This window comes from Mauremys reevesii, linkage group 6, assembly GCF_016161935.1.
Source record: "Mauremys reevesii isolate NIE-2019 linkage group 6, ASM1616193v1, whole genome shotgun sequence".
NCBI lineage: Eukaryota > Metazoa > Chordata > Testudines > Geoemydidae > Mauremys > Mauremys reevesii.
Genome location: NC_052628.1, coordinates 73662342 through 73676225, shown reverse-complemented (window position 1 = coordinate 73676225; position 13884 = coordinate 73662342). Strand labels below are relative to the sequence as shown.

Sequence of the window (13884 nt, the reverse complement as noted above, 5' to 3'; positions counted from 1 at the left end):
TGAACTGTACTCTAGATCTGGAAGTTCTAACCTCCTGTTGAAGTAGGAGGAAGTCGCTATGGTTCTACATGATGGAATTTCTTTTCGGCTTGCTTTTTTAAAGGAAATTACATACAAAAAAGCTATATTAAAAGATTAAGATTTCAAAGTCAAGCAGTCAAAATTTAGGAGATGCCAGAATTAAGATTGTCCATACAACCTTACTTCAGACCCCTTGTTCATCTGCATTATGACAGTCTACATGATCACATACCATTTTTTTCCACAGGACTCCTGCCTCATTCAGTGCACAGGATGAATAGTGCTCTGGAATTCACCACAGTGTATACTGAATGAGGCTGCTGTCTAAACTTCCCTGGCCTCATTTGTTTCAGAATGAGAATGTCAGGTGGGATTGCATCAAAATCCTTACTATAATTAAGATACACTGTAGCTACACAACTGAAAGATGGGTAAGGAACTGGTTAAAGGGAAGACTATAACAGATCACACTGAAAGGCGAACTGTCATGCCAGAAGGAGGTTACTAGTTGAGTTTCTCTAAGGATCAGTCTTGGGACCAGTCTTATTCAACATTTTCATTAATGACTTTGGCACAAAATTTGCATATGACACAAAGCTGGAGGCATTGCCATTATGGAGAAAGACCAGAAGAGCATATAAGAAGGTTTGGACAACCTTGAAAACTGGAATAAAGAGAAATGGGACGAAATTTAATAATGCAAAGTGCAAGGTCATGCACTTAGGGACCAAAGAATTTTTGCTATAAACTGGGGATGCATCAGTCAGAAGCAATAGGTATACTGGTCGATCACAGGATGACGATGAGCCACCAATGTGATGCGGCCATGAAAAATGCTAATGCAATCCTAGGATGCATCACGCAAAGTATTTCCAGTAGAGATAGGGAAGTGTTATTACCATTATATAAGGCACTGGTGAGACCTCATCTGTAATGCTGTGTGCAATCGTCTCCCAAGTTTAAGAAAAATAAATTCAAACTGGAACAGCTGCAGAGAAGGGCTCCTGGGATGATAAGAGGAATGGAGAACCAACCTTCAGAGAGGAGACTTAAGGAGATTGGCTTGTTTAGCCTAGCAAAACAAAGAATGATGGGAAATATGATAGCGCTCTATAAATACATCAGAGGGATAAACGCCAGGGTGGGAGAGGACTCATTTAAGTTAAGGGCCAATCTGGCACAAGAACAAATGAATATAAACTGGCCATCATCAAGTTTAGACTTGAAATTAGACGAAGGTTTCTAACCATCAGATGAGTGAAATTCTGGAACAGCCTCCTCCTGCCACACACTAAATGTTCATATAAGCCCTGCTGGCATGCACTAAAAGTTCCCTTGTGCACTTTAATGTGCTCCCATTTCAGAAAGGGTAGATTACTGCACTACGGAATTTTAGTATGTATCAGAAGGAGCTATGTGGACACTTGGTGAGAAGTAGATTTAAACACAAGCTTTCCACAACTAAGTGTTTGTACAGACAAGCCCTTAGCACACCAATTCACACCCACAACATCTATAACATCAAAGGTTTGAGTATTTGGAAGCTATATTTTCAATAGGTAAAAAAATATCAATTTACAATAAATCTAAGTTAAATACATATACTCACAATTGCAAAAAAAGTGTATAAATAGACTACATAATATATTTCCATCAGAGTGAATAGGCCAGTACTGACATGAAAATATTCCAACAATAAAGTTATATATGAAACCAAACAGCTTTTAGTCTATTTTTTGTTTTGCTGCTATGGTTACCTGCCGATTTAAAAAGATGTTCTTAAAGGACACTCACACTCCAAGATCAGTCAACTCATGTTTAATCCATTGTCAGTTTTCACATTATTTTATAGTCTGATACACTATATGTATGTTTACCTCCAGATCCTAATTGCTTGTAGAATCTGTATTCCAAGTGTAGCTGTGGTGCTCTGGATTTCATTGGCTCCTGATTTAACCAAAAAAAAATAAAAAATAAGGATTTACCATTTAAAATAAGACAGTTTATCTCAATTACAGTTTTTGAATTATTTACTATCCATTGTTCTAATAATCATCAATATATAGTTAAGACATCTTTACCAAAAAAAGTTTTATGCTGACAATACTTAGTGAAAATGTACACGGTGAAATGAACTGGTGTTAACAGATTACAGAAGGATAAGCAGTACCCATCCGAAACTAATTCTATATTAGATTTTAAAAAAAACAAAAAGACAAAAAACAAAAAAACTGTCAAAACAGGATTATTTGGGTTGCAAAGGCAAGCACTTGAAAGTTTGAAAATGCCAGATTTACAGTTGCCCATGAAATCTTCATTCTGACCTCTGTGTATTGAAGGAGACAGGAATCATGTAGGAAAAAAGTATGTGATCATGTAATTAAGACTTATTCACATGCACAAGGGGGCATAATTAAGATGTAAAGTTTAACTATAAATCTGACATTTCCTACCTTTTGAGTGCCCGTTTCTGCAAACTAAACATTTACCTTTTTTTTTTTGGTTTGTTTGTCTATTTTAAAAATAAAGTTCTACAGTGTGCAATGAACAACCCCTCATTATGACTCAGTGGGCAATGAAGCCTGAACCTTCATCATTACAGCACAAACTAACTCTTGACCTACAGGACCAACTACAATAACTGATAGCAGGTAAGGGTAAGGGTAAGGGTAAGGGTAAGGGTAAGGGTGTGTGTGTGTGTGTGTGTGTGTGTGTGTGTGTGTGTGTGTGTGTGTGTGTGTGTGTGTACACGTGTGTACACAACACAGGACTCCTGAATCCAGGAGTAGCCCAGAACACTTCATGCTTCTCTTTCCTTCTCCTGCCACCTCCTCCCTGGAAACTTGAGAAGAACATGCCCAGGCTGAGTCCCCCGGGGCAGCATAGGCCACCAATGACAGGGGCTGTGTCCAGGGGGTGGAGAGCCCAGCTCAACTTTCTTCTCCACCCAATCCCTCCATACAGCTCCCAGGTGTTCCCAGTACAGCATGTGCAGCAGAAGCAGCTTCTTAGCCCTTTTGTGTGTTCGGTTATTTTGGCAAGCTGTCAAAATTTTCTTGAGGAACACATGAAAGAAGAGGAATGATGATTTTTTTTTAAAACAGTTTATAGCTCAGCAAAAGCTGAAAGGAAATTTCATGACAAAAAAAGCATTTCCCTAGTTCAAGGACACTTCTCCCTTTGAGAATCTAAGGTCTCCTGCAAACAATGGAAGAATGAGAGAGTTTCTCAAAGGAAAGGTACCAAAATCCTTTAACAATTGTAAGGGTTCAGCAATCTAAATACAGGGGTTACTACCAGATGTCTTGGTAGATCTGAGATAGTATCACATTTAATATAAACTCAATGTAAGTGAAAATGCTGTTCTTTAAAAAAAATGTGCAAAGCACAAGAAACTGATAATAGCTGTGATCCTTTAGAAGTCATCTTTCCATTATGGGTTATTCGGAGCCTTCCAATAAAGCCTATCACTTGATCACGGTTACCTAACTGGCATATTTAGTTAAACGAGATAGAAAACTTGGCTATACTGGAGTATCACTGACTAATGTACAGTATATTGGTCTTTAATCCAGTTGTACAGAATATTGCTTTCTCTCAAATGCATGGGATTCAAATTTAGGATCACAAATACACAAAATTAAATAATATAGTTGAAATTTGCTGTGATAATAGAAGTTTTTATAAACTATGCAGTTCTGCTGTAACTAGTATTATATAATGCAATATTAATGTCCCATGAACTGTTATGTGGTATCTTCCTCTTCTGAGGGTAAGGAGGTATGTGTGTCTGATCTGCTCACTCAGTACAGAACTGCATTTTCATTGGGAAGAGGAATTCGCTTAAATGAAGTGCATGTACCTACTTATTAGACTATAGAGTATTTAGAGATTGGTCTTAAAATAAATGGGTGTGTTCCAGTTCAATGGTGGAGAACTGCTGGGATAGAATAGTTGTGGGAAACCACCAGAATAGAATGCATTTGCCAAGTGCAAAGCAGCCAAGCAAACCAATCTGAAAGCTCTATACCAGCTGAAAATTCTCTTAGTCAAGAGGAAGTGGCCAGTGGCCATGTTCTCCAGCTTTAGTGCATTTTACACCATTATCTGATGGATGATTTAAGGGATTAATTATCCATCAAATAATGTGTAACATAATATTCTACCAGTTGAAGACTCGCTTTAATACTGGAAAAAAATTGGATAACATATTTGATGAACAATGTTCAACTATCTCTGCTTCATACACTAAATGCAATTCCTACCATAGTTCATTTCTCATAACAAGTGGTTCCAGTGAGAGGACAATGCAGAATTATCTACAGCAGGGGTCTCAAATATGCGGCCAGTGGAGTTATTTGCTGTGCCCTGCCAAGCTCCTCCTCACCCCCCCACCCCGAGTTATTTGCTGCAGCCCATCAAGCTCCCCGCCACCCTCCTGAGTTATATCCTGCAGCCGCCAAGATCCCCTCACCCACCACCCCTCTCTCCCCCCAGCGCGCCGCATACCCACTCCTCTGCCTACCTCCAGGTGCTTCCCGCTGCCAAACATGTTTGGCAGCGCTTAGTACTTTCCAGGAGGGAGGGGGGAGGAGCAGAGAGCCACGCGTTCAGGGGAGGAGGCAGAGAAGAGGATTTGGGGAAGGGGTTGGAATGGGAGCAGGGAAGGGGTGGAGTGGGGAGCTTAGGGGCAGCGGGATGTGTGTGTCAGTGATGCGGCCCTTGGGACAATGTACTAGTCCTCATGTGGCCCTTGTAGTCATTTGAGTTTGAGATCCCTAAATCTACAGAGTGTATTTTGTTTCCATAAGTAACAATTTTGAGAACATACACAGTTGGCTGTGGCAAGATACAAGAGCATAGTTAAGGATAATCTTGCCTTGTCCTTGAACTTTGAATTTAACTATTGTAAAGAAGGTTTTTCTTTACTATCTAAACTCCATCTTAATAAAATTTGCACTAATAGTCTAAAAGCAATTAAGAACAATTTTGACTATATACAAGAATGCTTAAGTAAGAAATCAAGATTTAAAAGCAGAAAAATGTAATTTGTTTTATGAGTTGTTCAAGACATCCTGCGCCAAGACCTAGAACTACAGTCCCAGAGATTTACCAGAGTATGCTGCTGAAGTATTTGCCACTACCCTAACTTTTTCTTGATGTTCAAATGCTGACGGATCCAAACAGCACACTGTGCTCTCTCAAAAGAGTCAAGGTGAGCTTTTTCAAATATATAAGCACAAGACTTCACTATTTTCCATGTGAAAAGTTGCCTCACAAGCCTTGCGGCATTCCTTAGATCATTAGTTTTTTGTGAAGGCTTTCACCGGAGTCAGTTTTACATCCAGGCAGAGCCAGGATTTTTTAAATTATATTCAAGTTGCCACACAAAAGGAAAGTGTTCCTTGTTTTCCCTAGGTGAGAATGGGTCTGCCTCTGAAGGACAGTCTGGTGGTTAAGACTAGGCTGAATTCTTGGCTCTGCTGCAGGTTTACTACACAACTTTAATCTCTGTCTCAGTTCCCTATTTGAGAAACAGGAAGTGTTCCTTACCTCAAAGGAATGCTGTTTGAATATGAACAGCTTTTGTGAGATGCTCATATAGGTTGCGAAGAGACTTTCCTATGTTAAACAGATACACTTGTCACAAATATTTATGAATGCTGTGTTTTTATTGTATATTAATTGGTATACACAAAACACACCAGGAAACAAGATATCATTACCTTATTTAACAATTTGATAAAAGAATTTAAGCATTGCAGAAGACAGTTGCTCACCCTAGTCATAAGGGCAAAGACCCAGGATCTATGTAAAACATTGTCCTATGACAATGTCAAAGTACTCAGCTGCAAATCACTTTGTTTCAACAATTTTTATCTCCACTACAGCCTCACAGTCCAATGGTAACTGTTACTTGTTACAGAGCTGCTACATTGTATTCCTTCAGTCTCTTTTGTATACTCTAACAATGCACCAGTCTGACTGCAGGATGGTTTCCGGGAGCAGATTCCAATTGGAGACAGGGGTCATCACATGAGTATTGCTTCTTGTTGCCCACTCATTCCAGGAACCATACCAGCCTGTTAACTTTGTCTGTATTTACAAGTATAAAATAAAAATTAATCCAGGTTCTCTCTGCAGATATTTCAGTATATCGTCATTCTGGGCAGCAGTAACTCACGATCTCATCTCTAAAAACTTAAATGTCCTTTCTGCCTCCTGTATCCAAAGGGCTCTGCCAACTTCTGGGATTGACTACACCACAGCACTTTTGTTTCCTCTTCATTCCCCTTGGGAAATCATATCTTGCAGCGATTGAATGGAGACTGAATAAACTGATTCAAGGCTATGGAGGACAAAATAGCAGGAACTTCCTCTCAATCATTTTGGCAATCTGATCATTTAGTGATGGAAAGAATTATTATTTTCAGATGGGTGGAGCATTAAGTAGCAATCCTCTTCTACTAGTGTAACTTCAGCTTTTAAAAAATAATTGTCTAGAATATGGTCTAATCAGAGGATCTGTCATACTGTATCAGACTAATTGGCTATAAAGTCACATATCCTACTATTACTTTATTACATAAATTGCTCCATTGGCTCTTCAGACAAAATAATCCCTGCCCTAAATAGCTTACAGTGTATGCTTAGATACAGCATGACAAAGGAAAAACTACTGAGTGTGGGGAACTGCTTTAGGTAGTTTTGTATTTATATTGATGGGTCTATTTTTTTAGAATGTTTGTTATGAACTGTAATAGATGTTTATGAATAAAGTTTTGGGGGAAGCTTATTTGGTTGGTGGTTTAACATGCAGAGGGGGTGATTTTGTGGGAGCAAAGAGGAGATAATGGAAAGAGTGGGAGAGTGAAGTATGACATGTAGCAGGGTAACAAAGGAAATCTGGTTGCCACAGAGGGACTGCAAGATAATAAAATAAAAGTAAATGAATAAAAATGTTAACAAGACAAGGAGTGCACAGTTCAGATGTTCTCAAACTGTGGTCAATGGAGCACTGACTGGTCACGCAATGCTAGTTCTGTTCAGATCTTAAACTGAGGCTTTGTGTACATAGGATCAGTTATATCAATATAATCCCCCAAGTAAACAACACACATTCAGATTTAAGAGTGGCTTTTTCAGTTTTAAATTTAAACTTCTTCCCAAGTAAACTAACTTGAGTGGGATGGGGAGAGGGAGAGAGAGAGATAGAATAAGAAGAGCATATCTATCTTTGGGTTACCAGTGAAACAATCTGTTTAATTCACACCTTACGTTATAAAAAAAAAATTCTGTATAGATAAGGCCCAAGTTTACAGAAAAGTAAAGCTACATGAAATGTTTACCCAGTTTTTTCCCCATACAAGAACTCCAGCAATTTATACAGGGATGTGGGGGATCATAAATGGGAAGGAAGGTGGTGATATATTTCTGAACAGGAAAGAAGATTGCTCATGAGAACCTATTAAGATGTGGTCCACACTATGAAAAATTCGTGAATCCCTAAAGTCAGGAGACTGTGGGTGCAAAAGCACTTTCTGCTACTGCCAACCACAGGTAGCTTGCAGGAGAGTGCAAATACCTGATGTTTCAGAAGGTTAAAATTCATTTAACCAGTTGCACAATGGTGTATGTAACATTTAAAAACACTGAAGTTTGCAAATTTTTTCCTTGCTTACATAAAGAGCATAATAAAACATCCTTGTGAAAATTAAAGCTTAGAACCACACACAGTTAAAAACGCACTTCATGCCAAGAACACCATCCCCTCTTGAATATCAGTGTGTAATGAGGTGAACTAGGCCCTGACTCCCCCTGCTGAACGCCTCACAGCCCTGCCATATCCCACCCCAGAAAATGGCAGCAGAGAGAGTCCTCCAAGTTGCTTAGAGTGGCAGCGTGGGATGCAGCCAGAGAGGGGCAGCAAGGAGCAGCCAATCCGGGTTTAGCAAGCCCATATAAAAGGAGCTGAAGTGCAGAGCAACTCCACCAGAGAGGTCCTTTGGGGCCATCTGCCTGTCCCAAGTCAAAGGGGGGGGAGGAGGTTGGGCTGGGGGGAGCAACTCCACAAAAAAAAAAATCAGCTTGCTGCCAACAATAACAATAACAGAGACTTTTTTTTACTGGAAAAAGAAGGGTCTTCGAAGATGCATGAGATGGTGGGGTGGGGAAAGTGAAGCGCCAAGCCACTAACCGACCACCCTTCTTGCAGCCAGGAGGATTACCATGGGCACATGGAACATGGGAGGACCGCACGCAGAGGAAGGGAGGAGGTTTGCAGCAGAGCAGAGGAGAGGAACCTGACCCTACTAGGCTAGGCATTAGAGAGAAGAGATGGAGAAGCTGACACAGAGAGACTGACTGTTGACAGAGCTGTGTGTGTGTGACAAGAGAGAAGAGAGGCACACACCACACACACACCACAGGGCTCAGGTTGCAGCAAGCAGGCAGCACACACAGAGCACTGGTTGGGAGGGACATGGTCCCAGGATCATCAATCAATCAGAAGAAAGAACAAAATGAAAGAGGATTAAGATGAATGTTGTTCGTTGTGTGCTCAACCAATGATAGTGAAGAAGGAGAGGAAGACTAAGACTACACAGAAGACAGAAGAAAGACTCAGACACTCCTCCAGAAGACATTAATTACCATCCTTAACTGAGACTTGGACACAAAATAAACTGATAACACAGGATGCTGGAGGAGAGATGGGGGAGAGAGCAGAGAGAGAGAAGAGAGAGAGAGAGAAGAGAGTGTGTGTGTGTGCACATAACAATATAGTCATAGCAGGAGGCCACATCTACAAGCCTGATCACAGCACAAGAGTACCTGGGCACAGAGCACCAGATGAAAGAAAAAGAAGAAGTCCAGAAGAGCAAGAGCAAGAGTTTCAGAGAGAAGGACAGAGGAGTTTAGTTTAGAAGCAGATTAGTGGTGGCGTCCGACCATCACTTGTGAAGAAAAAGAAGAAGAGCTGAAGAACTGAAGAACTGATGAGAGAGCCAAGAGAAGAGAAAGTACAACCAAAGACCAAGAAGAAAGAACCAGGAGACCAAGGATTTTTTGGATTGAAGGAAGAAGTTTCAGTAGACAGTAATTCAGGAGAGGAAGAGGAAGACAGTGTAAGAGGAGAACAGATGAAAGAAGAGAGAGACACAGGTCAGCAGAGCCAGGGGAAGCTTGAATGAAGAAACCAGCAGAGAAGAGAGAAAGAGAGAAGAGAGAGAAAGAAAGAAGAAAGAAAGAAGAAGAGAAGAAGAGCAAAGTCAACAACACAGCAGGACAAGAGCAAAAAGAAAAAAGAGAAAAGAGTATGCTGAAGCCCACAGAGCAGTGAGGAAGAGAGAGAGGGAAGGAGGAGAGAGATTGGATGTGGATGGGAGCAGAGCAGAAGCAGAGCAGCATAGAGCAGGCAAATGTAACATGCTGTGTACACGCACGCTACTAAGCTCTCTGGAGTTCAGCAAGCCAAAAAGTAAAGACAAGCAGGGAGAGCAGGGAACAGGAATAGAAACTACAGAGAAACAGATGATGAGAGACACTGAGAAACTCTCAAAAACACCCCACAGACCAGCACCACACCAATCCACCCAGCAGCCAAGAACAGCCACCAACCAGAATGAAAAACCAGATAAACCAACCAGAGGAGAGATCAGAGCCATGATGAAGAAGAGAAGAAAGAGGGAGAAGGGAGCCTGACTGACTCCCCTCCTGGCAGGAGCCCTGGATGAGAATGCCTGAGTGGAAATGGAAGAAAAAGAAAATATGGGAAGAAGAAGAGAAGAAAGAAGGATATCTCGGAAGAAGGAGAGGAAATCTCATCAAAATCCCCCTGAGAGGAGACCCCAACTATGGAGGAAGCACACGAGAGTCAGAGTGTCAGGTGCCAGGAAGGTCTTCAACAGAAGGAGAGTGAGAGAGAATGGATCATGCACGACAGAGAGAAGACAAGGCATCAGAGAGAGAAACAGTTTCAGCAGATGAGACAGCCAGCGGACCAGATAGCACATCAAGTCGAGACAGCGAGAGGAACTCTAACTTGTTCAACATCAACTTGACTTGAAAGCTATGAGATGCAGGAGAAGGATCGAGAGCTGAGTCCCAGCATAAGCTCAGCATCCCTCATCAGGTGGTCTGTGGTGTCATCAGACATCATAAAACAGCTTTCAACATACACAGTGATTTCAGGCAGCATGCACAGCAGCACAAGGGTGCGAACAGTGCGTCACCGAGGATGACAAGTCACACCACTTCTTTCTTTTCTTCGCCTCTTTGATTATATGATTATCATCACTTACAAAAAGCGTGGGGAATATGGAATGGTGGAACACCACTGCTTGGCTGACTTTGCACTGCACCTTGCGACTCTGAGCACACAGACAACAGCAGAAGCAACGTCAGATGCACACCTTCAACACAGTAAAGCCAGAGCGGCACCAACATCCACAAGGACAATCCCCAACACCCACCATCAAGACATCAATCAATTGAAGCAGTCACAAGCAATGACACAGACCTGGAAGAAGGGAAGGCATGCAGTCCTTCCTTAGCCTAGGTAACATCTAGATCAAGAGCATCACAGGTGCACACAGAAGCAGAAGATTTGGTAAGGCAGACAGCTCAAAGAGCAGCTAGCTTACAGCTGGAGAGAGCTCCTGAGCCCAGCCTTGGCACAAGATCACTTACTGTCAACAACTCTGTCCAGGATGAACCAGATCTGAAACCAACCTGGAACAACAACAACCACAACAAAACCACCAGAGAGAACTCCCAGAGACAGAAGAAGAGAGCAGCCTCAGAAGGATTCTCCAGATCCGCAGACAGGGACAATCAGATCCACAGAAGACCAGACACCCAGAACCAGACCCCAGAGGAAGGCCAAAGAAGGAAGCCAGGGAGGGATGGACTGAAGGACATCACCACACAGCAGCAACAAACAACACAAGCAGAGCCAGCGGAAAGCCCTGGCCAAGGCAAAGAGAAAAAGAGACCTCAATAATACCTGAAGGCACCATGAAGTACCCAGCTGAAGGAAAAATAAAGAAGCTAGAGGAAGAGAGAGAAGATGGTGCCAGGAGAAGAGAATGGGGCATGAAGTGCAGAGCAGAGTTCAGTTCTTTGCTGGAGGAATGTGGATGGTGTGCCTGACTGGCTGAGGGAGCTACAGGACCTCCAACAGAGCAGTGATGGCAGAGATTGGGCATGTCTGGGGCGGAGTAGAGGCCAAGAAGGAGCTCTGGGCTGGCCGCTGGGACTCAACAAGGGCCAGGCCCTGAGATAAGGGTGAAGAAAGTGCTGGGGCCACGGGGAAGTGGCTCAGGGAATTGTAGCAGTGACTCAGCTAAATTGAAGGGACATGGTGGATGGTTGCTATCTTTAGGGTCTCTGTAGTGCAGGCCAATGGCCCCCATGCCAACTACTGACGAAGTGGCCTGGACTTTGATGCATCCCTGGAAGAGGAACTGAACTGTGGTGGTCCAGCTGGAGAGCCTGTGTCTAAGCAGCCCCAAAAGGGCAAAGACATTGCCTCCAAGGAGGGAGCCCTGGGGCACCACTCTACACCTGAGCAGGGACAATTTGAGGGAGCCCAGAAGGGGCTGAGAGACTATCGAACCAGGGTACCGCGATAGGCCCTGCTGGACTGATTGAGGAGCGAGCGCAGAGATAGAGCTGCAAATAAAGCAACATTACAGAGGTGCTGAGAAAGCCCCTCCCCCTTAACACCCCCCGTTAGACTTATACCCTGGAAGGGGTTTGATTTTTATCTCACAGACAGACTGCGTGAGACTCTGCCCAAAGGGCTGAGTTGCTGAAGACTCAACTGCAAGCCAGAGAGAAAGTGCAGGCACGTACATTCTGACAAGAGGACGCTTGCGAGAGGTGTCTATACCCATCAACAATAGTGAAAGTTAGAGTTTTGGCCTTAACTTTGAATTTCCTGCCTTTTGTTAGTTTATTATATGTTAACACACTACTTCCTTTGCATTGCTTCAAGTGGTCAAGTAATTATTATAGCTGAGTCTTGCACATTGTAGTAACACACACTAGGGCTTTACCAGTAGTAGAACGCTTTCAGAACTTCTAAAACAAGTTATTTGAAAATGGTTCTTAAAGCTTTTTACACAGCTTTAAGTGATGCTGTTGTAAGATTCAGAGGAATTAGCAAATCAAAATGCTAAAACTAAATTGCCAAAGCACAATCACTTCAGAGGTTGAATGAAATTAATATAAAATACTGAGTTTAAATTACTACGCTATTTCTATAAATAATTCATAAATTGGCAATGTTTATGAATGTGGCAACTTGCTCAAAAGAATCCATGAATGAACCAAACAGTATCACATTTACATTTTTTCTTAATCTGGAGTACTATATAATTAGTGCTCCAAAAGACACTATAAAGGTTTATTGTGATTACACTACCTCAGCAACTATCACATTCTGAACACAGAAAGAACTCGACTTGTACTGGACTTAAAGAGTTTCAGGCATATTTTAAAAAGGAAAATTAATTTAAGATAAGGATACACAATTTTGCTCTTTGGAAAAAAAGTTAGTTTGGGATGTTTTTTACACCAGTTCCTACTCGTGGAATGAACTTTGTATTTGGCAACCCTGACTTAACCACCAAGTAGTTTGGTAGAAGTTCCTCTCATAAGCTGCTTATATAATTATATTTAAAGCATTTACTTTTTATACTTGCCATTTTTTATTTCTCTATTCTACAACTCAAATTTTCATATTCTAAATTTCATTTTATATAAACCAGAATATTCAATATATAAGGTGCTGCAAAAAATATTCAACAACTGATTTGGAATAACTCCATGGCATTCATTAGTGGAGCCAAGAGACAGCTACGCAAGTTTTTCCAAAAAAAGTGTCAATAAAAGTTACAGTGCTTTACACCTTCATACATTGTTTGTAAGGTTGGGGTTTTTTTTGGTTGGTTGGTTTGTTTTTAAAAACCTCAATCCATTCTGAAATATCTTCATTATTATAGAAACTATTATTGGTTTACCCACAGCTTAGGGCTTGTCTACACTTACTGGGGATCGACGAGCAGCGACCGATGCATTGGCAGTCGATTTAATGGGTCATCGATCGCAGATCACTCTCCTATCGACTCCTGTACTCCACCGGATTGAGAAGAGTACACGGAGTCGACAGGAAAGCATCTTGGGCCAACATCACGTAGCATGGACCCCTTGGTAAGTAGATCTAAGCTATGTTGATTTGAGTTACACTATTCACGTAACTCAAGTTGAGTAGCTAAGATCCAATTTCCCCTTACAGTAGACAAGGCCTACTAAGTCACATCCACAAGCACAGTAGAACTTCAATTTAAATAACGGTTGAAACTTAGGGCTCTTCTTCATGGGGGTGTTAATCCACAGCTTTTTCAGTTAATCCACTCTGAAAATACTTGTATATAACACAAAGCAATTCATTATAGTGCACTGACTCCATATTTATCGCAAATTCCAGAGTCTCGTTTCTAAATGAACTAACTTTGCTGCAAAGTGAGTTGGTCCCATCTATTGTTCATGTGCACGGAATGCTGCTGAGAACTACTTTGACAGTCAACCAATGGCTATCCCACATCACTTTGCAGATGACCATTACAGACTTATCTATTTACCTGCATGCCCTTCCCTTCTCTTCTCTGTCCCCTCCCCTTTTTACAACTGGCATACAGCACCATCTTCTCCATTTGCTCCTGGATGCCTGCAATAATACTACAGAAGCCCTACAAGACCCTGAATCTCATTGCCATCTGGGCAGAAGCATTAGTGCAGGAAAGTCGTGTAGCCACCCACCGCAATTAAGACATTTTTGTGAACATTGCTGGGCAGATG

General features: G+C 41.7%; 1 protein-coding gene and 1 long non-coding RNA gene across 25 annotated transcripts in view; one reads left to right on the top strand and one right to left on the bottom strand.

Annotated features, from left to right (window-relative positions):
* Positions 1-13884, bottom strand: part of CSNK1G3 (casein kinase 1 gamma 3) — a 158982-nt gene that overhangs the window by 101871 nt on the left and 43227 nt on the right. For 18 of the 24 annotated variants that reach the window (XR_005600224.1, XR_005600223.1, XR_005600225.1 and 15 more), the window contains 2 exons: positions 5575-5643; positions 1899-1968 (listed from right to left, as the gene is read on the bottom strand). Coding sequence is in view for 20 of the 24 variants with exons in the window: in XM_039543722.1 (XP_039399656.1) it covers positions 1899-1968; positions 5575-5643 (139 nt within the window). In the remaining 4 variants the exon portion in view is untranslated. The remainder of the gene's footprint in view (positions 1-1898; positions 1969-5574; positions 5644-13884) is intronic. The other 6 variants (XM_039543728.1, XM_039543727.1, XM_039543718.1 and 3 more) reach the window with 1 other exon arrangement.
* Positions 10-6085, top strand: LOC120407744. The gene is made up of 4 exons (XR_005600230.1): positions 10-42; positions 2551-2672; positions 5083-5236; positions 5913-6085. It is a non-coding gene; the product is annotated as an uncharacterized LOC120407744 (long non-coding RNA).